This window comes from Pseudochaenichthys georgianus, unplaced genomic scaffold (assembly GCF_902827115.2).
Source record: "Pseudochaenichthys georgianus unplaced genomic scaffold, fPseGeo1.2 scaffold_1352_arrow_ctg1, whole genome shotgun sequence".
NCBI lineage: Eukaryota > Metazoa > Chordata > Actinopteri > Perciformes > Channichthyidae > Pseudochaenichthys > Pseudochaenichthys georgianus.
In genome coordinates this window covers 1-27,500 of record NW_027262231.1, presented here as the reverse complement: position 1 = coordinate 27,500, position 27,500 = coordinate 1, and the positions used below count along the sequence as shown (strand labels likewise).

The 27,500-nt window shown below is 40.2% G+C and overlaps 1 protein-coding gene and 1 long non-coding RNA gene across 2 annotated transcripts in view; both read left to right on the top strand.

Moving 5' to 3' along the window:
* Nucleotides 1–4,529, top strand: part of LOC117440969 (diacylglycerol kinase eta-like) — a gene marked incomplete at its 5' end in the record, with an annotated part of 13,873 nt that extends 9,344 nt beyond the window's left edge. Inside the window, one exon of the mRNA XM_034077169.2 lies at nt 2,401–4,529. Within this exon, the coding sequence (XP_033933060.1) occupies nt 2,401–2,487 (87 nt within the window). The remainder of the gene's footprint in view (nt 1–2,400) is intronic.
* A 7,419-nt stretch (nt 4,530–11,948) lies between these two features.
* Nucleotides 11,949–25,884, top strand: LOC117440970 (uncharacterized). Its single transcript, XR_004551347.2, has 4 exons — nt 11,949–12,033; nt 23,811–23,901; nt 25,639–25,749; nt 25,830–25,884. It is a non-coding gene; the product is annotated as an uncharacterized lncRNA (long non-coding RNA).
* Nucleotides 25,885–27,500: the final 1,616 nt, after the last annotated feature.

Here is a 27,500-nt window from a genome sequence, read left to right as displayed (position 1 = left end):
ATGCATTGTGGGGCAGCATTTTCGCTTCTCCTGTCGGTTAGGGAGGTCCAGTGGTTCCTAAGCTAAAGGAGGTTATAAAGGAAGTTTGAAACCTCCTTTCCTATCATCTAGAGAATTGGAACGGCACTTAACATGGCTGCCACCGACGTACTTCCGGGTCATTTCACTTGGTTAGGAAGGTTCCTAAGCTAAATGGACTATTGGAACGCAACCAAGGTCAGCAGGTAGAAGAGGCTTGGCTTGCTCTTCCTGTTGTCATCTGAAGTCTTCTCCTATTGGCTGGCGTCGTCGGGGGGCGGGTCCAATGCAATTCCTGCCTTTTTCTGTTGCTAAATTATATAATTCTGGTGTCTGTGGTTATTTAAACATTCCCTGATGAACGTTATTCAGCGGCAATAAATGAGTGCTAAACCCAGTGTGCTCAGTGTACAACATCACATGTCATTTCACCTTCGATTTATGGTTTGAAAATGTAGCATTTCGCCACATGCTAATGCTAACCGGAAGTGAATAATTTTCAGAATAAAAGTATTAAGTTAATAGTTAGTGTGAACTTCCGGTTTTTCAGAATAAAACTGATTTGAATTAAATAGTGTATTTAATTCAAATTACGCCATATCAACATTGATTTTAATTTCTAAAAGTCCACCTCTCAGTGAAGGAGCAGCGAGCCGATTGGCCGATACAGATTCAAGTGCACATGCTGGAGTGTTTGGTTTGACCGTGTCCTGGATGTAGAAAGAACTGGATCAGCATCTCTCTTGGAGATTGAAATGACTGTCATTTGTCTTTACACTGAAAAACAAGCATGCACACATTCACGTATTGTATCTCTCCTGCTGTAACAAAGGAAGCAGCAACGGAAGGTTTTTTCTTTCAGAAGTAATGTTTTGTTGATAATTAATTCAACAGTAATCAAACAGGGATGTCGCTTGGTTTTTTTGAACGTCACTCACCGATCACATCCATTTCCCCGAAGACGCAAACTCAGCTAATCACTGACAATGTTTTCTAATTTGCTGGTAAATACAATTTGAATTATAAGCAAGTCAAAAGTGATTCGAAAAGATAATTAGAGTTTGCGGAAGTGTGTGTCTCACCACACATTTAACGGATACTTTCACGGTCTGTCTCCCAAACACCCGTCCTGCCGCGGTCACGTTTTCAGAGATCCCCCAAAACTGAATCCAGCTGTTCAAATCAAAATGTATTTATTTTGAGTTGCACTTTTTCTGAGTGCTTTCAACCGATAACAAAAAGAAAGCAATTGGTTGTGCGTTGATATTGTGTTTGCGTTTACTCAAAATAAAATAAAAAAACCTTTAACACATTCAACAAAGAAAACAGGCCTTACAATAGTCAAACAAATCAAACAAAAATAATAAACAACTTAGGTAGTCTTTGTGTCTTTCTTTAGGCTTGTATAACTTTAATGGTATCTTAACTGTGCCTCGACGGCGTCGTTCCGACAGGCTGCCCATAGAGAGACGAAGCCCCATGGGACCTTATTTCGGAACAAGTATGTATTGAAGTCAATGGAGACAGAAATTATCTTTCGATCCCGTTTGAATTGTGCCACGAATTACACATATGATGATTGTCAATTTAAAAGATAATTTCCACGTCAAAAAAGTCAGTTTGTCGTAAAACTGTTGAAATATAAGACTGTGAAAAATACGCAACTAGAAAGACTACAAATCCCAGAGTCCCGGTCCCGCATGCTGGCTCTTAGGAACCGACTCACTCCCCTTGTGTGTACGCACAGCTCTCAACGCGCCCAGACTTGGAGGGATTTCCACCTCTTTTAATACTTTCCGCCTCGTTCTGAGAGAAAGAAGTGAAATGTTCCAACGTGACGGCCGTCTGGGTGTGTGGTGCGAGACGGGAGATGTAGTTCATTGAGCGGTTTCACACAAACAAAAGTGTTACTTCACAGTTTTACGACACATTTTAATTTTGTTTACTTGAATTATCTTTTAAATTGACAAACATCATACGTGTAATTCGTGGCACAATTCAAACGGGATCAAAAGATAATCTTTCTCTCGCCATTGACTTCAATACATACTTTTTCCGAAATAAGGTCCCATGGAGGAAGGGGAGGGGCTTATCTATCTCTGTCTCTTTAGAGGAGGCCTATTGGGAATTGTAGTCTTTTATACTGTGTTGACTACAGACGTCACGATTCGGTGGCCTTTTTTATAAAAAACAAATACTGGCTCTAACAGGTTGCCTGATTATATTGCTCTGCATCTCTGGAAACCTCCAACACCTCCAGTAGGTGAGATATTTCAGCCTGAAGCAAATAAAGTCGCCCTTTATGTCGGTGTTTGGTCCTGACTCGAGATAGACTTGTCTCTTTGTGTTTCTAATCTGTGTGTCTCCTTTCTTTCTCCTCAGGATCTGGGGATATCGAAAGTGGGTCATATGAAGAGAATTCTCCAGGGAACTAAGGACCTGGCTAAGGCCTGCATGGTTGACCTTTAACCCGGAAGCAGACGCTACCGGAGAGAAGGGGCGGGGCTTAATGATTCCCCTCACAGTGGAAGAGTTTGGCGGCAGCACCGTGGGCAGGGAGGGAGAAAAAAGAGAGCTGGATTTGATCCCTCTGCAGAAAAAAGCCTTTGAAATGTTGTCATCCAGAAACAGTTTGGTGCCAAATGGAGAGAGGGGATGGAAACAAGAAAAGGACGTCATGGATCTTCACAACAACAACAACAACAACAAGAAGCCATTTCTAAGTTAATAACCATTCATAGCACACGATCAGGTTTGCAAGTATCCGTACTGACAGCTGAGTTGTAATTACAAATAGTAGCAGAACCAGGACTTCCATGAGTGTGGCTTTAGTTTCAGTTTGCAGACGTGGAGTTTGGGTTTCATCCGCACGACATCACCGTGGCAACGTCAGTCTCTGGATTCAAACAGTGGGAAACCGTCGCATGCTCAACCTAGATGTGTTTAACTGCATGATTAGTGTCTTAGTGATTATTTTGTGTGCAGAATAACACTTGAACAAGTTTTACATGACTTAAGTATTACGAGGCCATTTGTTACTACTGAAAGCATCCTTAGTTCGGTCCTCAATCTTTCTTTTCTAGCTTTAATTTATTTCGTTTGCATGACGATGATGTGTCAAAGACTCGTGCCATACTTTCAGCCATTTAGTGTAAACGTGCTTTATTGGTAGAAGTCATAATAGGGTTTTTTAAAACCCAGTCTCACGGCATTTCGAGTTATAGCCCCGATTTGTAATCTATTGATTCGTGTTCACCAGCACGATTTCCCCCTTTTCTTCGTGTCACACAGAACGATTTTAAAGCGATGTATTTCTATTGGTAGTGTGTTTCGTGCCTGCACCACGTCTTTTTGTCCGGTCGGGTCGTGGAAGACCGGAAGCTGTGTGGTTCATAGAAACATGTTCTTTATATATACAGTCTGGTTCTTACTCAATATCAAGCCACGATTATTATATATTATATTGATAGATGTCTTGTAATGCACTGTTGAGGAACCGGCGACCCACGTTTTCATTCATTGCATAACTACACCGTTAATTGTGTATAATATGATATGTCAATACACCTTAGAGAATCTTGAAAGGGAAGTGCAAAATAGCAATTATACAGTTTTTAATGAACTATTAGAGAATAACGAGTAATGAATATACTCTATAGAGATCTGCAGATACATGTTTAGTCTTCTCAAGCACCAACTATCAAATATCTCTCCTGATTGTTGGCACTTGACAATCACCTTCCCTGAACTTTACTCAGGTGTAACTAAAGTCTGCTTTAAGGCTTGTTTATATTTCACATCATTAATCAGAACCTGCTGGTCCCGGTCGATTCCAGTTTTAGATAGTCTGCCATGGTTTCGTTCCATTTCAAACAGCTGTTTGACGCTCGGCGTAACCTTGGCGCACTGCCACTCCAACATCCAATCCCAGAGCTTGAAGATTAATCACGGGGACAGTAGTCCCAAACGATAGCTGGGGATTATGGGTAGTGTAGTGTCTTCGGCCATCCTAAACTCCAAAATGTTTTTCGGATTTCATATCGCATTAACACCATATCCCAACGTGCATTGCGGCTAAAACATCCAATCAGCGAGCTTAAACAACAGCTGAGGATCTTGGGTAATCAGTTCAGTGGCTGTGTATCGCAATGATGCTCGAAATGTACGTCTGTTTCCAGTTCTTTTTATTTTGAAATTCAGTTCCTGACGGACGCCAAAAAAGCCCGAGATTATTTTTTTTTTAAAAACTAAATAAAAACAAGGATAATTGTGTGTTATTGTTGAGTAAATAAGAGTGTGTTATTTTGAAAAGAATAACAAATTAGAAGGAAAAAAAGATTTAAAAAAATACAGGTTTCAGTATCCTGAGGCTCTGAGCCATTTCTTTTCCTCACAGACGGCAACAAAAGTCCGACATTATACGATTTGAAATAAAAGCAATAACTGTGGCTTGATATTGAGTAAGAACATGTTTTTATGAACCACACAGCTTCCGGTCTTCCTCGACCCGACCGGACAAAAAGACGTGCTGCAGGCACGAAACACACTACCAATAGAAATACATTGCTTTTAAAATCGTTCTGTGTGACACGAAAAAAAAAAAGGGGGAAATCGTGCTGGTGACACGAATCAATAGATTAAATGTCGTGACTCTAACCGAAATGCCGTGAGACTGGGTTGGGTATATGGAGTTTAATATCTGTACGGTGACACGTTCTTAGTGGATATCAGTACCAAAGTGAATGTGGAAGAAGAAAACATCTGATCACTTTGTTTGCGCTCTTAATTTAATAAGCGATTAGTTTTAATTCCATTTAAGGCGAGATTAAAATGCTAATTAGTCAGGAGAGGAATTCCTCTTAGCTGTAGGGTTATTTTTAAAGGAATCTTAAAAAGGCACTTTTAACGTCTTGCTTTGTGCAAACACTCATATCAGTACATAGCGTTAGCGGTTCACCTCAACCTTTTAACCTTGCCGATGAACGCAGTATTTAACACTAACGAGGAACGCTTTCACATCGAGCAGTTGATCTGCAGCCTGCATCGCGTCGTTCAAGTGCAGCTTCTTTTTTCTTCTATTTACAAGTTGTTAGAAAACACTTCTTTTAGTTTCTTCTAAGACTGGTGGCATTACAGGGTATATTTCTATATGTGATGCTAAGTTGTGTATATACATATATGCACTGTATATACAGTATGCCAGTGTATGCAAACAATGTTTGTGAGTGTTGTAGTCTAATAATGCATTTGTAGATTTTGCTGACATGGCATGCATTGTCAACAGCTTACACATTTGATTGTGTATATTACACCATAACAATTGTGTACGTTGTTCTGATCTCTTGATGATGCTGTTGTATTCTTATGATGGTGCAATATTTTATCTCTTGTTTTGATACTGCCTCTGCAGCTTTCCAACATGTTTCTCAGTGCGAGTTTTTTGTACATCCTCGAGGTTTGGGGATTTAGATTTTAAAAAGTTAAAGCCCGCAGACAGACTGCTTTTTCTTATGGACTCCACACACACAAATATTCTTCCAGCGGTTCACTAGTTTGTAGTTTTGCTCCTCTGTGCTTCCAGGGTGATACACTGAAGTAGGACTGTGTCAGTGAATGGCAGACATGACTGTTGTGTTCACATGTACTATGTACCACAATGCATCTGTGTGTGTGTGGGCTACTACAACAGTGGATAACTTATCAGCAATTGTATATTTACCATTGCCAACTTACTATATCATTTCAACTCTAGTTCCCCCTTTGGAGAATAATTAGTTGCCTTTGTGTCCTCTAAGAGTTATATGTCTGCTGTTAAGGATTTATTTAAAACCTTACTTTTTTAACTTAATATCGAGTGCCACATTTTCACCGTTCATCAAAGTATCCTTCAAAAGAATAGAAATGACAGTGAAACTACCGTAACATCCCACCAGGGGGCGACTCTAAACAGAATATTTACTGTTTATCTGCCGACAATCAATTTAGTCAGGCTATGTCTTTGTTATTTTCTGCAATATTGCTCATTGGCATGACGGAATCAGTTAAATTCCAATCTAATATACGATTTTTCATGCAAATCCTGCCTAAAAGAAGATATTTGTAGCTAAAGATGGACAGATTAACATATTCTTCCGTATTTTATCGCACCGCAGCCTGACTGAAGATCATGTGTGGACAAAACTCTGCCTTTAATTCATTAGAATATCAAAATCATTGATTATGACCTTTTGCTATAGAAACTCTATCTAAGTTTCAGTATGTGCTTTATATGGAGCAGTATCTGCTAAACGCCGCCTTGTTCCTGCAGTGCTCGTGAAGTCTGCCTCAAATCCACATGTAATGTTCATCACTGATCCACTCTCACTGCTGCAGCTCCTCGCCTGTTCTGTTCGTCCAAAGTGTCTGCTGGGTTTCTCTCCATCTCAAGTGTTTCGGCCCCAGACTTGAAGCAGCCACCTCTTAATCTCCCTCGCTGTGTTTTCCAGTAGTTTGTAAATAATGCTGCAAAACTGCCTGGTTTTCCCGGAAAACCAAACGAAACCCATGCAAGGATCTAAAAAAAAAAAAGACGGGATGAACATGTGGTTTTTGACGTGATTCCTATCATGGGAGAAAAGTGAGTTTCATTTGTTTACATTATGTTTACAATGGCACAGTTTTAATTTTTAAGAATATATATGTAGGTATAAACAATATTTGCATATTTATTGCCTAAGGTTAACTGACATGATGTGTATTGTGTTTTCACATTTGGAATATAATGTTACAGTTGTCACCTGTATTACTATCTGGATGAGTTTTGGTAAAGTAGTTGATCATTTGTATGACTACTAAGTGACTGTTTTCTGTGCCTTTTTATGGTTAGAATGCATGGTTAACTATTTATTACGATTTGGAGTCACTGAGATGTGTATTTTTGTATTCTGAATAAATAAATGGTTGAGCTTTTGTTGTACATTTGTAAGGTGCCTTAAAACAGGCTACCTATTCATATCTCTCTTCTTCAATAAAACCAAATACATATGCAGTTTCTGCCTCACTTTGTGTTGACTTCCCTTCAAGGAAATGAACCAGTGCCATATATATATATATATAAGAAATGTATGGGTCCCCAGCATATTGAAACTGCAGGATGCTAACTTGCACAATTAGCATAGGCTACATTTAGTTAATTAGCATATGATTTGGACCATTTTGGAGTGATTTGTTTGTTTTTGAGGATGCAACATTACACACCATAACATGTATTAACCTTGTGCTAATGTGAATAGGTCTGTTGAATGCAACATCCGGTCTGATGTATGACAGTCATTTCCAGCTAACTGTGTTCATGCAACCGATTCGAGGAGCAGAAATATAACACAGCTGAACATGACATTTCCAGATTCAAAATGGAAGGTTTTTATTGTCATGTGTACATCGCTACCGTGTAGTCATGACAACGAACATCTTAGGTATCAGGCTCCTCCAACAGCGCAACACAATACAACAGATAACAGTGCACGTAAATACAAATAGAATATAATATAATACCAAACTTGCTGATTTGGACCATGGGAGTGATTTTGTGGTTTTGAGGAGTACAGTTTCAGTATCAACAATGGCAGTATTAACCAGAACATGACAATATGTGTTTCGTGTGTACCTCCGTGTGCTGATTTTGATGAATATCTGATCGATTTTGAAGATTTAGGGGACTGGATCATTTGGATTTGACAGATTGCTCATTTATTTGAGAAATAATAGTACAAATAGAAGACAAATATGCCCACTTTATGGTTACAACTGTCTTTTTTGTTCCTGGAAATGGCAGATATGGATTCAGCTTCCTCAATAACCCCGAAGCCACTCCACAATGGTCTAAATCGGCCAAGAAATGTTATAACTATTGTCCACATGCCCATTCATTTGAGTTAACACAACTTATGTTATACAAGTTAGCATCAGTTTTCATGTGCTGGGGAGCCGTACATTTCTATTCGTAATTTGGGGGTGCTCGACATTCCAGGGTTCACTATGCTGGCAAGTGATTGGATGAATCAGCTGTGGAAAAGTCATGTTTTTTCTCTTCATCTCTGGCGATCTCTGCGCATTCCGTTGCAGCTCGGCTTCACCACTTGTCAACAAGGAGTTACCTCAACTTGTGAAACACGTGGAGTTTGTCCAACTTCCATATGTTGTTGTTTCTGGTGATGTGGTGTTCCGCAGTCAACTCAAGTTTCCAGGAGGTTTGGCTTGCATTCTTTGAGACGCGTTGAGAATCTACATGGAATTACAATAACATGCGGAGGAAATGGAAACATGGAGGGAAACTATTTCCACACTCAGTCATCAGGTTTGAGTTATTCAAAGACTGACTGATTTGTTGTTGCATTTCTCAGTTCATTTATGCGTTAACAACAACAACAAGCAACACTTAGCACACATTCTTTTGATTATTGAGTTTTACCCTTGAGATGTTTTCCTTTAAGCAACCAGAGAAGGTGTGGTTTTAAAATCTGAAGTGACAAATGAGTTCAGTTCAGTCTCGCGGATGGATTTACAGTCAGGTGCACAAGCAGACTCACAAATGGTGGAAAAACCAAATGATGACCAATCTACAAATTGCTGCTTGGAAATAATTTACATTTTTGTATGTTATTCTTTATTTTAGAAACGCCCACTTTCGTTAAAATGGGCGTATATAATATTTTGAATGTTACATCGTTTATAATCTGTACCCTGTGTCCCTTTGTAGTCAATTTCCTGTTGTTTGTCTTGTCTTACCCCGGCTGATACTTCACTAAATCCACTGTTTTAATTTGTATGGTAAAATTGTAAATGTAAATTGTAAATCTGTAACCCTGTAAGGTGTCCTTGGGTGTTTTGAAAGGCGCCCCCCAAAATAAATGTATTATTATTATTATTATTAGAAGGAGGAGTGAACAGTGTGCAATGTAACTCATTAACAATGTATTGACTACGTGGAATAAATAAACGCCAATAAATGTCAATTTAGCATTAGCTGCACATTTAGTGATACAGCTGTTATAGTGGCCAATTGTCCAAAAGAAAATTAATGTTCAAAGGCCACTTAGTCTAGGAGGCGAGTTCGAGTATTGACTCGAGTATATTCAAGAAATCAGAAACCTTGCTCGTTCCATTCAGGTGCTTTATTGAGAGGTTCAATAGAATCAGCTGATGTGCAACATGTGCACGGTATTTAAACAAACAAACAAACAAGATCCCTCGGTCATACGGATGTGTGCGGTCAAAAACTTTTTCCAACTTCCTCTCTAGACTTCCTGCTGTGTCATGCTGGCAGCGTTATTTATACCTGAGCACTTCTTAACCTTTATTTAACCAGATAAAGCACGCCCCTACGATTGCTTTCTATAAATAATAACTAAACTAGAGCTAGATAACACGTTACAAAAACAGTATAATAATAATTCATAGTTATTCAGCTCATTTAAGTTAAATTAAAGAATATTCAATTGGCTCACAACACCATAATTCATATAAAATATGTGCCTAAATGGCTCTTACAGCTGTGTATTACAAATGTCAAGCAGCCATTTGCGAGTGCTTTGTATCTGTTACAAGCAGCTAGAGAACGGGTGCTTTAGAAATAACAAAACGGTATATAATGTAGGCTACCATAAAAAATGTGTCTGCGGGGAGATTTAAATACATGCAATATTTGAATAAATCCAATGACACATGTTTGCATTTCCCTTCTTTCCACAGGGGTAGTTTGTGTGTTTATATATCTTTATCCACGGTGGCATAACATCATATTCTATTAAACATAAATGCTGTTAAAAAACGTTTCTAAACCATGTTCAAACCACACTGCAGTTTGATTGCTCTGTGATCGACAGCGCCAGTGCGACACACATCGTTTTCTCGTGGTTCGATTGATGATGCCTCGGTCTTGTTGTCATGGGAAGAAGGTGATGCGCCGGAAATGGGGAGTTCGGTTCATTTTGGAGAATCGGTGAAAATGACTTGTTTTCAGCATTCTTTATTTACCATTCATTCAAGTATGTGATGCCTTTTATCTGCTAATGGACAGGAGGAAGAGTGGTACACTGTCTGTCTAGTTGGCTTGCATAACAGTTACAGTGTACAGCCTATGAAACATGGAGCATTTGTTCCCCTTTTATTAATTGTTATGTCAATTTGCACATTTCATGGTGATGCTCAGCCTCTCCCCTTAAAGGTAGGATATGCAATTTATTTCAGATACACTTTTTATTATGTTCCATGGAATGCTCTAAACATCCCGATAGCAATGAATATATTAAATGCTTTGACAATAAATACATAAAACACATCACCTGTGGAAGCCGTGGCGCTGTAAAAAGCTCGACCAATCATCTGAGCCGGCTAAAGTAACTGGATGGCCTACCTGCCTGTCAGCCTTCCATCACAAACTTATCTCGTGCCCTCAGTGGTCATGTGCGCGTCCGTGTGTGTTGGAGGAGGGGCTCTGTAAGGAAGTCTGAAGGAAGTGACAGATTTTTCCAGCTGTGTATTTTCAAATTCTAGCGCACTTGAGCTGGTTTCTCCAAAATTACCTACCCCACCTTTAACTCCTAACAGTCATCATCATGTCAACCACAACACAGAGACATACTGATAGAAATGTGTGTGTAGTTGTTGATACATTGCTGACAGAGGGAACTACATTTGAATACAGATTTAAGAAATATCAGTTTTTGAGCATGTAATAAGCATGTTTTGTCCTGACTATATTATAATAAAATAATATAGTATTTATATTATTGAATTGATTATTATTATTAGTAGAAGTCGTTTATTTGCATTAATTATATTTTAATCTTTTTGAGGCTAGTATTCGGCAGGAAATGCCCACGTATTCACCTGTAAAAGCATACTGAACGACATACATGCACATTTACCATTTACGTCACTGATCATAATAATAAACAGGAATTATATTTGCAAAGTACTTTTTTTCCCAACAAATAGTTTTTCACTTCTGTCAAACCTACTGATGCCTGTCAGTATAATAATACGTTATATTTTTATAGGGCTTTTCAAGGACTCAAAATCACTTTATAATATAAGGGAAGGTTAGGGTGGGGGGTATAGGACTATCACACTTGATCAACCGGCATGGATTGATGGGGGGTGGGCTATGAGTAAACAAGAGGAGAAGAGATGAGTTTTGAAAAGGGACTGGAACACTGTGAGGGTCTCAGAATAGCTGAGATCTTTGCCTCAATATGTTCAAAACATAAAAAAAGTCTAAAATTATAAATAGTGAAAAATTAAATATTAAATATTTCTAGTGTGAACCAAAATATAATACTAAATATTATACAAGTGATTTTTCTGAACCAAAATGACAAAAATGGCATAAAAACATATATTATTCTAAAACGGGTCCTTTTTGACCCACTTATGGAAGGGTGTAGGGTCCAGTCACTCGTGCATCTAAGGGTTAAGTACACTTTTGAGGTACTTTATACTTTACTACATTTTGGAGGCAATTTTGTATTTTTTACTCCACTACTATTTATTTTACAAATGTTGTTACCAGCTACTTTGCCGGTATGAATTTCAAATACAGAATATAAATCAACCAAAAGAATTATGATTTGTTCTAATAATTATTAGAGGTTAAGCAACCCAGCGGTATATCAAGTAGTTTAAATAACCCCCACCTTTACCAAGTGAATATTGACATTAATGCAATAATAATTATAATATTTTTAAATCTGATGTGGGCCATACCGGAAAATGCGTACTTTTTGTACTTGAAGTTTATTGAGATACCAATACTTTTGCACTTTTACTTTACAAGTGTGTAGTAGCTACTTCTTCCACCTCTGATACAATTGTAAAACTGGAGTAAGGGAAGCATGAGTGAAGTTGCCTCCCTTTAGTTACGTTGGTTACGTAATTTATGTCAGTTACGTTAGCAAGAACCGTTCCAACTGACGGCTCGCGCATGAAACCCAGCGGCTGTCGTCAACGCTGCTGGAGACCCACCGACACTGAGGGGTGAGGAAATATCACTCAATAACGTCTAATAGTCATGTTAATACAACACTGTAAAGACAACATAATGCTGTTTGTTGTTGTGTAGTTAAATCTAATGTTGTCGTTAGCTTCGTGGCTAGCTAACGACAATACGGTGACGTCACAGACCGCGGCCTACTAGCCTCTGTGATTGACAGCTTGTCACCTAACAAGGTGGCGTTATGAAGCTCTGTGTGACTGTCACTACCTGTGGTTTTAAAAATAGTTTGTTTTGAGCTGAAATGGCTTCATAATGGCGGGTGTGTTGACTGTGTTGTGTTAGCATAGAGCAGTTAGCGGTGGTGAGTCAACATCAGCATCCACAGAGAGAGGCTCCTCTTCGGCCTGCTGCTGCTGCTGCGGAGGAGGAGGAGGAGCAGCCCCACACACTGCAACATTACACAGCTATTCCTCCACCATAACATGCCTTTATTAACCTTTCGCTAACGTTAAGAGGCGTGTTACATGCATAGGTGTTGAATGCAACATCCAGTCTGATGTATGACAGTCATTGTCAGCTAAATGTGTTATATTTCTGCCCCTTGAATCGGTTGCATTCACATTTAGCTGAACATGACATTTCAATGCAAGGCTTTTATTGCCATGTGAGCATAGCTACAGTGTAGTTATGACAAATAAAACATTAGGTCACCGGCTCCTCCAACAGTGCAACACAATACAACGGATACAATAGTGCAAGTACATACAAATAATAGAAATAGTGCAGAATAGTCTATACAAGTAATTGGAATATTGTATATAAATTGTAAAGACATGTAAACAACTGTCATATATCTGACTGGGTGTTGGATTATATAGCTATGCATGTCATACACCTATTGATCTCAATTCAGAGAGCTACACTAGTCACTTTGCACATGAGATGCATTTATTAGCCTTGTGCTAACGTAAATAGGTGTATTGTATTTCAGCTAGATGTGTCCATGCAGCCGATGCAAGAAGCAAGGACGTTGCACTTGACGGTATAACATTAATTCTGTAGACGACACAGTATTTAGTGAACACATCATCTCTTACCTGCAAAATAACTCATGCAGCTCTCTTTCCTTGAGAATATGTGTATGCCATGCGTAGGTGTAGCATGCATCACCTAGTCTGGTGTCTGAACGTTGTTATAAGTCACTTTCAGCTAAATGTGTTCATGCAACCGATTTGAAATGCCACGATGATGACAATATAATGTCCATTTGCTGTGTGCAATGCTTCGGTGTTGTTTTCAAGACACCCAGAGGTGACTCTTAAGAGCTTAAAATAGAAATGGCATAGTGCTGTTCAAGTGGAACTCAACACTAAAGTAAGTACTTGAATGTACGAGCTGCAATGAGTAGTTGATCGACAGAAAGTAATCGCCTTTTAATCATTCTTCTCGCAAAAATGGCAACACGTGCTGTTAATTCTGCTTTTCTCTGTTTTCTTATGTCACATTATTCTGGATATCCGTGGGCCTGGGACTAGAAAAGACTTTCAAGGGAATAACTTAGCCTTTGAAAAACTGGGTGCTGTATTCTGATATTTTAAGGACAAGTTGATTAGTAAAGAAAAGGATGAATTGAGAGTTGCATTATGTTTTGAGACATCATTATTGTGTTTCTCTTTCGAGTCGGGCTGCATGTTATTCTTCTAATGATTGATGGGCTCAAGGCCCAGGAGGTGAACTGGGACCTCTCCAAGTAGCAGTCCACACTCATATATACACATATTTGGTCGGGGACTTGAACCGGCGACCCTACGGCTCACAGTCCAAGCCCCGACTGACTGAGCCGCTGCCGGGCATTAACCTCTCAATGTCCCTCAAAATGTGATTGTTTGAAACCCAAAGACATTTAATTCCTCTCACATTCCACAAAGAAAATCAGTAAACCCTCACAATTGATGGAGGACATTTTGACAGTAGAAAAGCACAGGGCACCGTCTCACTTCGGTTAAATGGATTCCTTGCTTCCTTCACTTGCGTCGTTTCCTTGTGACTAGTCCCTCCCTCCAGGAAAGCAAGGAGGACGCAAGGAAACCACGAGAAGCAGGAAATGAGTTTTAAGAGCAGTGGGACGTCGTTTCCTCCGGAGCGTCACGTGAAGCGACGTCCGTTTGTGATGACGCCGCACAGCTGATCGTCTGACAGCAGCTCTGTCCCCGTTATTTCCACACACACCCCCCCCCCCCCCCCCGCCTCTGTTAGCACACATTCACTGACACAAACATGTGTATCATCTGTTGTAGACACAAATACATGAAATAAAATAAGAACTCATTCTCAAAAAAGATAAACGCCATTCTTAAAATGTATAACGAACATTAGTTGGATTAATATTGATTCGAGTGCACAATAGAAATAAAATAATTGAGAGAAGAAAAAGAGATATGGGACGCTACTCAAGATGGCGCAGACAAATCAACTTCCGGTGAGACCGAGGAGCGAGGAAATGAAAATAGTCGACCTGAGACAGGTCCCAGGTGTGTGTGTGTAGGGCCCAGGTGTGTGTGTAAGACAAATGAATGACAGTTTCCCTCACTTACCTGTTTTGGTTCCAGGGTCCTGGTTGTGTTAGTGCTGTTTCTCTCATTGCCTCCAGGTCCCACGTTACTGGGACCGTGGATAGAACAGTGGCATCGATGAGGTGTATTAGTAGCACCGGTGATTATCCTGCTATCACACCAAGCTCTACTGAATGTAAAGCACCTAACTCGAAGCAGGAACTCGGCAGTGTCTGGCGCTTCTGCATGACAAATTGAATTAATCATCATTTAAAATAGCTGCAGATAATTTATTTGGCGAATTGTCGTTTGAACTGTACGACGGAGCATCTGCAGCTCCAGCATATGTCTCTATGCCACAACCACGTTCAGTTCAAAGGCTTTATTGACTTTACATTATTATGTGTACAGTATGTTCGTCAACTTAAGAGAATAAAAGTTCACATTTGGGCGGTGGTGGCGAAGTCGACTGGAAGGTCATCAGTTCAAGTCCCGGCAAGACCAAGTGCTACCGAGGTGTCTCTGAGCAAGGCACCGTTCCCCACACTGCTCCCCGGGCGCCGTTCAAAATGGCAGCCCACTGCTCCGAACACTAGGATGGGTCAAATGCAGAGAAACCGTTTCCCCACAGGGATTAATAAAAAGTATATCCATCGAATGAAGACGCTTTTAAAATGCGTTTTCTTATTAATGTCATATCTTTTCTCCACTGATATCACCGGAGCAGAAGGTCACGTGTCTTCTCACGTCTCGCAGTCTGCTCTCAGTTCTCTGTTGATCTCTCCGTCCGGCCACCCACGCTTCCTTCTCAAAGTGTTGGCCCACATCAGCTCCGAGGCAAACAGGATTTTAGATGTTAGACTGCACAGCTCCTGCCCTTGACAGGTTGTTTTTCCGTCTCCTCTCCAAGAAGATCCCAAACACCCCCGAGAATCCTTTTGGCGGCGGATCTGCTTAGCTTCATTCCATCTTTGTGATGATAATTAGTTTGAGGAGTCATTGTTTTTAAGCCTAAACTAGTCTCTCTTAAGTACAGTTTAACGACAGGGCAAATACCACATAGTTTAGCTGTAATTGGACCACATCGGTTGCACCAGGGGTTCCCAACCTTTTTTGCAACAGCGGTAATTAAAGTTTAAAAGTAAGCCGGATTTTGCCGATGTGTTTATGTGGATTCAAAAGTCGTAAATAATCTACAAAATGGAGGAGACCGATCTGATCGGAGCAACTGACAAATAATCCAACTGAAAGCGGCATGGACAATGACTATGTTTTAAAAATGCGCTTATCCAGAAAAGCCTGGTTTGGACACTTTACGGGCAGAAGAAACATTTCTATAGAAAGAATGATACATTTCTGTCTTTTTATGCCTTTAATAGCTACTAACTTGAATTTTTATTAAAATGAATTAATCAATTATTTTTTATATTTTATTGTGATGTAGAGACAAGGCTTTTAGTGACAATCATGTATTGAGTTACCATTATATGTAAAAAAAAAAAAAAAAGTCTAAATATGATATTTGGCCTCAAATCATCTGAGGCCTGGCGCCCCCCCTGCGGTCTATGGCGCCCCCCCAAGGGGTTGCACGGTGTGGTGACGTACGGGTCGCGACTTCGGGTCGTGGCTGAACCTGTCTCTGCGGTCCTGCCTTGGGTCTCGTCATGCTGCTTCCCTGAAGGCTTCCTCAGGACTGTAGCTGACATCCTCGTGGATTCATCTTCTCATTACAGACACATGCATTTCCTAACATTCGGTCTATATGCTGTGAAATGTATTATCTCTTGGATTCACACACGGCATCTATTGCAGTCTGTCCGTCCTGGAGAGGATCCCTCCTCTGCTGCTCTCCCTGAGGTTTCTCCCATGTTCCCTTTAACTGTGGGTTTTCTCTGGAAGAGTTTCCTTGTACGATGTGAGGGTCTAAGGACAGAGGGTCTAAGGACAGAGGGTCTAAGGACACAGGGTGTCGTATTGTCACACTGATATTCTGAACAATCTGAGCTGTTGTATTTGCTGTAACGTGTCTCTACTGTGGGCTATCTTTATTATATGTACAGCACTTTGGCTCCACCAAACATCGCTTATAAATGTGCTATATAAATAAAACTTGATTTGATTTGATCGTGTATCACTGAATACTAGAGCTGTGATCTGAACATAAAGAAATCTCGGGCTAATGAAAGCAGACTTGCTAACGACTGAATCTCTGATCAGGATAGTCAGAGCCATAACAGAAGTCATGTGCGTCACTTTGTTTGAAAAAACAACTTAAAACACTGCATAAAGCGCCCCGTGAACAATACATACATATATACGTACTTTTTTTGACAACTAGTGCAGTTACTATGCTACGCTGCTGGGAGCAACAATAGCTTTACTATTCTTTCTTCAATTATTACTAATATTAAACTTGTCGCAGGTCCACTTGGGTCACCAGAAATACCCCCAGAAAGTGTGAACAGTCCTCCAGATTGTATACGTTCTCTTAATAATAATAATAATAATACATGGGATCTTTATGCTCAAAGACGCTCATGTGCAAATAAACCTTCCTCAAAGTGTACAATTCTTTGTGCACGCTATTTTCAGAACAGTTTTAAACAAATGATCCTATTGCAAAGTGGTGGAGGACATATTCCCTGCGTCCCCCCGGTATAAATGACGCCTTTGACAGACGTCACTGTGCCAGCTTGCCTTGTGATAGAATTGGCTGCATAGTTGAGGTTTGCAGCAGCAGCAGCTGGTCGTGTTGTTTTTGCACACTGCCCACCAAGGCACCCACGAGAAGCTAGGAGGTCCTGGATCAGTGGAGGGACCTGTGCTCTTGTTCTTCGTTAGGATCCCCATTAGCAGTAGCATGAGCATCGGCTGTTCTCCCTGGAGTCTTCACACTTCTTTGTTTCTGATTTGAATGTGTAAAACAATAATTCAACAAAATAATGAAATGAAACATGAGAATTATTATACTATACAAACTTAAGCAGTGTCAAATTGATAAACACAAATATTACTGACTAAATTATATATAACAGTGTGAGAAAAAGTTTTTAGAGAGTACTTGTCCATGGACAAGTGAGTTTGGCAATTTACTTGTCCGAATACATTTTTCACTTGTCCAGAATTGACAAAAATCGGGGCCACTGGAATCTTCTTCCTCATCGTATTTTTTACATTTTCCCACAGTTTTTACAACACCGCTAACGTAAGTGAGCGGTAACATTTTACTGCATCACACATAGGGTTGGGTATCGTTTGGATTTTAACGATTCCGGTTCTGCTTTTCGATTCTGGTTATTTTCGGTTCTCGATTCCGGTTCTTTGAGAGGGTAAATCAGTCCCATGACAAACTGGGAGAAAAATATATTTATGAAAACATTAAGTCAAATCTGTATTCCTATTTACAAATCACTTCATACTGTTGAATTTCTTACGGTTATTGAATACAATTATATAAAAATAATCTCTGCATTGTTTAGTTAGTTCTAAGTGGTGCAGTTTGAGAAGGTACAAAGACTCCAGCTCATTAAAAACTCTGCAGCTAGACTACTGACTAATACCAAAAGGAGGGAACACGTTAGTCCTGTCTTAGCTACTCTACACTGGCTTCCTGTAACTTTTAGAATTGATTTTAAGGTACTTCTCCTCATATACAAAGCTCTAAATGGACAAGGACCCAGCTACATTGCTGACTCTCTAATGAACTACACACCTGCCAGAACACTGCGATCATCAGATGCAGGTCCATTAGAGGTCACCAGAAAGAGTCATAAAAGAAGATCGGTGATGCAGCCTTTGTAAACTACGCCCCAAAACTGTGGAACATGTTACCCAACAATATTAGGGAAGCCAATACATTAGGCATTTTTAAAAGGCAGCTTAAAACCTATCTTTACCAAAGCATTTGACTGATTTTACACTATTATACTGCACTATTCTCTGTGATTGACATTGCACTATTTCTCTGTTTTATTCCCCATGTTTTTATTTTTAATTATTTTATCCCACTTTATGCTTTGCTCTTGCTGCTTGTTTTACACAGATGTTATGTCTTATTTTTTACTGATGTAAAGCACTTTGAACTGCAATCCCCTGTATGAAAGGTGCTATACAAATAAAGTTATTATTATTATTATTATTATTATATTTATAGCCTATAGGCCTAGCGCTTTTCTACAACTCAAAGACACTTGCACGCTTACACATGTCCTGCAATACACATGCTGCAGCTGCCCAGCTACTCACTGTTTGTAAAAGTTAATAAATAGTATAAATAGCATTTCAATAATGTACTTTCTATACCCTGCTTCATAAACAATACTGACATCCCTGCTCCTCCGAGCCTGGGGGTCCGGGGATGTGAGGACAGCGCGAGGACACAGACAGTGAGGCTGCTTCACTTCATAAAGGAAATGGTGGTCAATATTAACAACACAGGAGCTAAAACGCTTAATAACCTTCATTACGTGTTAGAGAAAGAACATAAGAAAGTTTGACAAAAATGAGGCTGTTAACGGGCAGCAGATCCGCTGTGTGTAGAAAGAGAGAGAGAGAGACGCTGAGCTGCACCATGCAGCGATCAGCTGATACGGAGCATAGAGAGAGAGCTGCAGTCCGCGGGGCTCGGCCTCCTGTCCTCACAACTCTTATTAATCCCGGGACCGGACAATTGTTATTTGTTCCTACTCGGAACCGAGTTTTGCTTCCCAACCCTGCCACGGTGCTACACTTCCCGCCCCGCCCCCGTCTAACTGTACAGAAAGCGGCGAGATGCATTTCCTTAGGAATCGACAAGCAGAACCGAAACTAACATTTCTAAACGAACAATGGCGGACACGGACAATTTGCGAATGAGTTCTGCCTTTTGTAAACTGAATTTATCAATAATTTGTCAATAAATCGGGGCGAAAAACGTCACTTGTCCGCCGGACAAGTCAATTGAAAGATCTACTTGTCCGATATTGTAAATAACACGTCCCGGACGGTGGGACGTGTACTTTTTCGCACACTGTATAAACAAATTATCTACACTCACTGTCAAACATACAGAAACAGCTCATCATTTCCAATGTTAGCCGTCATATGGCCAAACAGAAAATACAAATATTTGTACATAATATTTAGGGATGGGAATCACCCCACGATACGATCGCGATACTTAAGCCACGATACGATAGTATTGCGATTCTACGATATGCTAAGTATTGCGATACCATCTTTGTTTTGACTAACTTCCTGCCAATCCCACTGACTTGACCCATGACCGCACAAGAAAAAGCTCAGTGCCATCTAGTGGATTGAAAAAGCAATTGTTACCAACAGCTTTAATTTGGATTTGCTATTATGAATAGTTTATATAAAATATCGATAATTGGCACCCTTGTATCGATACAATATCGCCACACAAAGTAGCGCGATAGAGAGCCTAAGTCCCGCCCTTCTACTTCCGACCCATGGGACCTTATTTCGGAAAGAATATGTATGGAAGTCAATGGAGAGAGAAATTATCTTTCGACCCCGTTTGAATTGTGCCATGAATTACACATATGATGTTTGTCAATTTGAAAGATAATTTTGCAAGTCAAGATAAAAAAGTTTGTCATAAAACTGTGAAGTTACACATAGTATTGTGTGAAACCGCTCAATGTACTACATCTCTGGTCTCGCACAACACACGTCACCAACACCAAGATGGCCGTCACCGTGGCACTTTTCACCTCTTTCTTTCAGATCGAGGTGAAAAGTATTTAACGTCTGGGCATGTTGAGAACTGCTATTACACAAAAGGGGAGTTAGTCGGTTCCGTAAGAGCCAGCTTGCGGACCGGCTGTACAAGGTTTCGGAAACTCTTGGATTTGTGTGTCTTTCTAGTTGCGTATTTTCATAGTTCAAGGTTCAAGGCTTTTATTGGTCATACTTACAGAGATTAAACGATCAACGATGAAAATATTAGGTCACAGGCTCCTCCAACAGTGCAACACAATAAAACTGAAAAAGCAAATAGTAAATACAAAAAGAAAAATAGTACAAAAAAGTGAAATAGTGCAATAAGAGTCTGTATACAAGTTATTGGAATATGATATATTATTATATATCATTTCTAAGTAGCAGCCAGATTAATGTTATGGATGTTATTTCAAAGATATAGTCTTATATTTCAACAGTTTTACGACAAATTGTGACTTTCTTGACTTGGAAATAATTTTTTTAAATTGACAAACATCATATGGCACAATTCAAACGGGGACAAAACATAATTTCTCTCTCGCCATTGACTTCCATACATATTTTTTCCGAAATAAGGGCCCATGGTGGTCCACCGGAAAGGGAGGGATTTAGGCTCTCTATACCAGGGGTTCCCAACCTTTTTTCCCAAGAGCCCCCCCAAATGACTCCAGTTGGAAGTTGCGCCCCCCCCCCCCCCCCCCCCACACACACACAAGGGGGGGGGGGGGGGGAAACAATGGAAATTCAAGTTTCAAAGTCTCAAAATGCAACAACTACTGTCACAAACTGGATGAATGTGAAGTATTTGTTAAAGGAGGATGAAAGCGTAATCAAGGAGCTATTGGAGCGACTTTGAAGGTTGTTGGACTCAGGATTAATTCATCTGGATTCCCGCTGTATGAAGAAATGAAAGGACGGCGCAAGTGGAAACAATTCACAAAGGGATTAAACTGTTTGAAACACGTGCTCAAAGTAAGCCGGATTTTGCCGATGTGTTTATGTGGATTCAAAAGTCCTAAATAATCTAAATGGAGGAGACCGATCTGATCGGAGCAACTGACGAATAATCCAAATGAAACCGGCATGGACAATGACTATGTTTTAAAAATGCGCTTATCCAGAAAAGCCCGGTTTGGACACTTTACGGGCAGAAGGAACATTTCTGTTAAAGAAAGAATTATACATTTCTCTCTTTTTATGTCTTTAATACTAACTGGAATTTGTATTCAAATTAATTAATCAATTATGTTTTATTGTAATGTAGAGACAAGGCTTTTAGTGACTATCATGTATTGCTTTACAATTATAAAAAAATTATAATTATTAAATTATAAAAAAAAATATGATATTTGGCCTCAAATCATCTGAGGCCTGGCGCCCCTCAGGTTGGGAACCACAGCTCTATACTATGCTGTATTGATTATTCCCCCCACCCCTAATAATAATACACACAGAGCCCTCTGCCCTCCGGTTCTCAGGATGAAGGACCGCCTGCATGTGTCTAGACTCAGCTTTGGACCGTACCTCAAAGGAGAGGCTTGGATTTCTTGGGAAACTTTTCCTTCTTGTACACTGTAAATATTTTTGCCTCCTTTACCCGCTGCTTACCGAGCGTGTTTCCCCGGCTCTGATCCCACACCCCTGTCCTCTGAGCCTCGCTGTTTGATCTTTGATGCGGGCTTGAGTGTTTAAAGAATATCAAAGAAGCCGAAGCCTTCTGCAGATTATCCTCCGCAGCAGGACAAGTCTAGGCCTCCTTTAACCTTTCTGTTGTCTTCCTGGCAACTGGGCAACCTTTGTCCTGGCGTTTAGAAAACATATAGTATACATGGGGTTAGCCACCTAAACCCAACTCAGTACTTATCTTTCTTTTTTAAATGTAGTGTCAAGAAAACTAACTTTCACTACCTAAAACCGATTTAAAGGGGACCTATCATGCAACATGCACTTTTTGATGTCTTCTCTACATAAATGTGTCCCCGGTGTGTCGGGGAACTCACGCAACGTCAGGAAATAAAACCCTCTCTCTTTTCCTCCGTACCCAAATCTCTAAAAACGGGGAACAACGGAGCTGATCCAGATTTGCGTCCGATATGACGTCACATCTGAAATGTGGACCCACGGCCCAATCAGAAACGTTGCTATCAGAAACAATGCCCGACTGTTCTGGACGTAATATGGTCGGTGTTCACATTAGCATGCTAACACTCAGAGCTAACCTGTGCTGGAGAGCATGTGTGTGAAGAAGCAGGAAGTAGAAAGGAACTCACCTTGTGGTATAACCAGCAAGAGAGAAAGCCTTTGAGCTCCAGACTGTTTCAGAGCCTTGATAATCCATGATATGGCGTTTCATCACGGCAGCATTTAGTTTAGACGGTAGCTGCCGGGTCCCGCATGAGCTCAGACCCCTCCTTTATTATTTGTTATCATTTTTAAAAAAAAATCTTTATACCCAAATCAGCACTTTAGAAACAGGAAGTGAAATAGAGGGATATGAGGCATGGCTAGAATGGGTGATCGGGTTTGGTATTTTGAGCAAAACACTTCATAGACATGTTTTTTATATATTTTTATATATCTGAGACCTGTGCTATTGCCTGAAAGTAGGTGACCTTTAAGATAGAAACATTTGATGGATTAATGTCCTATATTTTCCGTCCAAGTGTATTTCCTTTAGACAAATATCATCTTTAAATGTTAACAATATTATTTCTAAGAAGCACCTTTTATATTTACGTACACACTTTCCAAACCATTTCATATTTATAATCTTTCTGTCCAAATATCATGTCCTGTTTTGACTAATATAAAAATACCTTAAATGTAATACAATTAGTGTTCTGATTTATTTGGCATGATGTTTTGAGTATTATTGTAGTCCTTAAGAACATTTCAAAGTGTTGTTTTAATATTTAAATCATACAGAGACATCATTGAACAACAATTAAAGTTCGCTTTTAACAAAATCTTCTCTTAAATACTTATAACACTTTGTTTCTAAACACTTAAAATGACTTACAGTTTGTGAAAAAGTAAGTTTGCATATACATTGTGGTCATGATGTTATTTGTGTGGCAATTAAGATGAACAATCCCATTGTTCTGACACAACAGGAAGCACTTGATTCTTTGATATTTTTTGTACATGGATTTGAGATTCTCTGCATTGCCTCTTGTGTTTTAGTCTTGAGTTCATTGCTAAGCGTTGGTTCAGTACATCACCAGTTACTTCCTTATTTTGGCACATGGTGTGTGTGCAGATAGACGCAGTGTGATATCTCTGTGTGTACTAACAGCTCAGATACTGTCCTGGCCTCACCATGTGATGCTGTGGTTCCAGACAGCTGAGGAGCATGAGAGAGAGTGCACTCTTCTGTGTTCTTATACTTGCTGATCGAACTGGAGAGACTCCAAAAGCCCCGGGGCTCAGCTGTGGACAGAGATGACTCTTAATCATTTCTATGCTCTATTATATTCACTAAACTCTGTTGCCATGTCGCTAACTCCATCTCTTCTCCTGTGGCACCTTTCAACTCACAGGTGAGCGGCCGGTCAGCTCTCCGTCACTATGGACGCCTGTGCTCGTATTAGAGGAGTCCCGATCAGATCCAGGGCCACAGTCCGGAAAGAGGTCTGTTCACCGAGTTGCAGCATCTTATTCTGCTTCTATCTGTTGTGCTGTGTCTTTTGAAATGATGTGTCAAGCCCCACCCTGCAGTCTTTGTTCATGGATGCCATTCAGTGTTGGAAGTTAGCACTAGCATTAGCCAAAAGCTGGTCAAAGTGGTTTCGAGATTTGCTTCACTCACCAGCCCAGAAACTATTGTAATGTTTGAGTAGCTTGCAAGTCATTTAGTCAATTTGCTACGAGGGCAGGTAGACAAAAACATTTATGTATTTTACTTTCTCTTATTTATGATGTTTGATATGTTAGGTAAGATCTTGTCGTACTTGTTTGTCCAGTTTGTTTAGATATGATAATGCACTACTGAACTTTAACAGCTTGTTGGGTACCACTTTACAATAAGACTACCCTTATACAGGATTCATTAAGTGTTATGAATTAGGTTGTAAACACTTTATTAATCCTTAAGAACCATTTATAAACCAGTTCTATACGTCAACACAGGCTCACTATTTGGCAAGATGACTAAGCCTTGTATTGGCTACTTAGCGAGAATCAACTCGGTGAGCAACAGATACCAAGGATGCTAGCTGATGAAGGAGACGAAGTAAGCTAGCTAGGTAGCCAATATAAGGCTTGGCAGTACAGATACATGTGGGCTCACTATTTGGCAAGCAACCGGTCCCAGTTGCCCTGTTCATCTCATGTCTTATGAAAGCTTATTAATGATTTATAAAGTGTTCACAACCTAATTAATGAATTAATTACAAACTATTCGTAAACATTTTATAAGGTAGTCTTATTGGTGGTACAGCTTGTTGTTTGTGTTCTGAAGTCGCTTCATGTTAAACTGCAGTTTTTAATGTAGTGAGATGTGTAGGTGTTTTTAAAATGTCTATTTGAATATAATCTGATTAGCCAGGATAATCGTCCCGTGTGAAAGCAGGCCGATGCATAACAGAAGATGCTCAACATACCTTTCTTTACTCAACATGCATGCTACATTCATTGTAAAATACAGAGACGTTGTGTACCGTACTTTTCGGACTATAAGCCGCGACTTTTTTCCCCATTTTCTTTGTACAGCTAACGGCCACTAGGGAACCTCCTAGATCTATGGATTTCACAGGTAAAATTAACCACCTTTAACTCTATGGGCTCTAGGACCGGTCCGCGCCCGCCACCTTTAAGCGGCGGGCTCCAGCAGGAAAAGCTGGAGACCGGAAAAGAGCGAGACAGGTTGCGCGCCAAAGTAAAAGTGGAACCGAGAGACAGAACGAGAGCAAGACAGACGGGCAATTTAGCTGCTGCGGCTTATATGCAGGTGCGCTTTATAGTCCGGAAAGTACGGTATTTATTTAGATTGTAGTAATGTGTTATTTATTATTTGCATGTACAGCACTTTGGCTCGACCAAAAATCGTTTTAAAAATGTGCGAAATAAATAAAACCTGATTTGATTTATTTCTCAAAAGTAATTGGAACATACTTTTCTACAGGCCTATAAGAGATTTATATAAAGATTACACATGTAGGGTAAATAAGTTAGTCAAGACATATACTAAATAAATTAAAAGAAACAGAATTTTTTTAAGTTACAGTTACGACAAAGGGCTGATCTGCTGGGGTCATTTTGTCTAACGTGTGTCTGAGCATCAGTGTCCTTAAATCGATACATCGGTTTCTCACTAATGTTCTATTGGGTAACCGTTCACTGACTCAAAGTGTGTACTTGTGTTTGAAGACCGTGCGTGATGTCGGGCCGCAGAGTGTGAAGAGCATCCTTAGGAATAAGAAGGAGCTTTGCAGCGTTGGCCTCGAGCTGCCGAATAGAGACTCCACGAGACTCACGGAGGTTTGTCACGTGAACGCCAGCAAACGTATCGTATTCAAACTCAAAATCACATCAACACTGACCCTAAACTGCTCTTTCAGATTCATTTTGTGTGTCTGCCGGAGCAATGTGAAGGAGAAGATGCCACCCAGCAGGTATGTTTTCACTCACAATAACGAAACAACGCGTGTCAGGGGTTCGGTTAGGTTAAAGGTCCCCTATTATACTCTTTTTCAACAATATATTATGTGTCTGAGATGTATACAAAACAGATCATTGCAGCATTACCCATAATGCCCTCTGTTTCAGCCCTGTTTCCAAAGTGCCGATTCTCTATCTGTAGCTTTAAATGCTAATGAGCTGCTGCTGGCCACGCCCCTCTGAGAGATGATTGGTTAAAAATAACTCAATGGTGCTCTAGGAGGAGATTCAGGTGATACGGGGCGGGGGCGTTACCTTGGTTGCTGATTGGCTAATGGCTACACAAGACAACACATCGTTATGACATCACAAAGTGGTCAAAATCCGATCAGCTCATTTTCAGACAGGTTTTTATAGAAATGGATCAAAAAGAGAGAAAATCTTTGTTCCTGAAACTTTCAGAGTCTCTTTCCACAGAGGGGACACATGTTGATGTAGAAGAGACATGGAGAAGAGGGGACACATGTTGATGTAGAAGAGACATGGAGAAGAGGGGACACATGGTGATGTAGAAGAGACATGAAGAAGAGGGGACACATGGTGATGTAGAAGAGACATGGAGAAGAGGGGACACATGTTGATGTAGAAGAGACATGGAGAAGAGGGGACACATGTTGATGTAGAAGAGACATGAAGAAGAGGGGACACATGTTGATGTAGAAGAGACATGAAGAAGAGGGGACACATGTTGATGTAGAAGAGACATGGAGAAGAGGGGACACATGTTGAAGTAGAAGAGACATGAAGAAGAGGGGACACATGTTGATGTAGAGGAGACATGAAGAAGAGGGGACACATGTTCATGTAGAAGAGACATGAAGAAGAGGGGACACATGTTGATGTAGAAGAGACATGAAGAAGAGGGGACACATGTTGATGTAGAAGAGACATGAAGAAGAGGGGACACATGTTGATGTAGAAGAGACATGAAGAAGAGGGGACACATGTTGATGTAGAAGAGACATGAAGAAGAGGGGACACATGTTGATGTAGAAGAGACATGAAGAAGAGGGGACACATGTTGATGTAGAAGAGACATGAAGAAGAGGGGACACATGTTGATGTAGAAGAGACATGAAGAAGAGGGGACACATGTTGATGTAGAAGAGACATGAAGAAGAGGGGACACATGTTGATGTAGAAGAGACATGGAGAAGAGGGGACACATGTTGAAGTAGAAGAGACATGAAGAAGAGGGGACACATGTTGATGTAGAGGAGACATGAAGAAGAGGGGACACATGTTCATGTAGAAGAGACATGAAGAAGAGGGGACACATGTTGATGTAGAAGAGACGTGAAGAAGAGGGGACACATGTTGATGTAGAAGAGACATGAAGAGAGGGGACACATGTTGATGTAGAAGAGACATGAAGAAGAGGGGACACATGTTGATGTAGAAGAGGCATGAAGAAGTGGATTTTGCATGATAGGCGACCTTTAAGGATGGCTGCAAAGATAATTCACCTCTGTGTCTTCTTCTTCTTCTTCTTCTTCTTCTTCTTCTTCTTCTTCTTCTTCTTCTTCTTCTTCTTCTTCTTCTTCTTCTTCTTCTTCTTCTTCTTCTTCTTC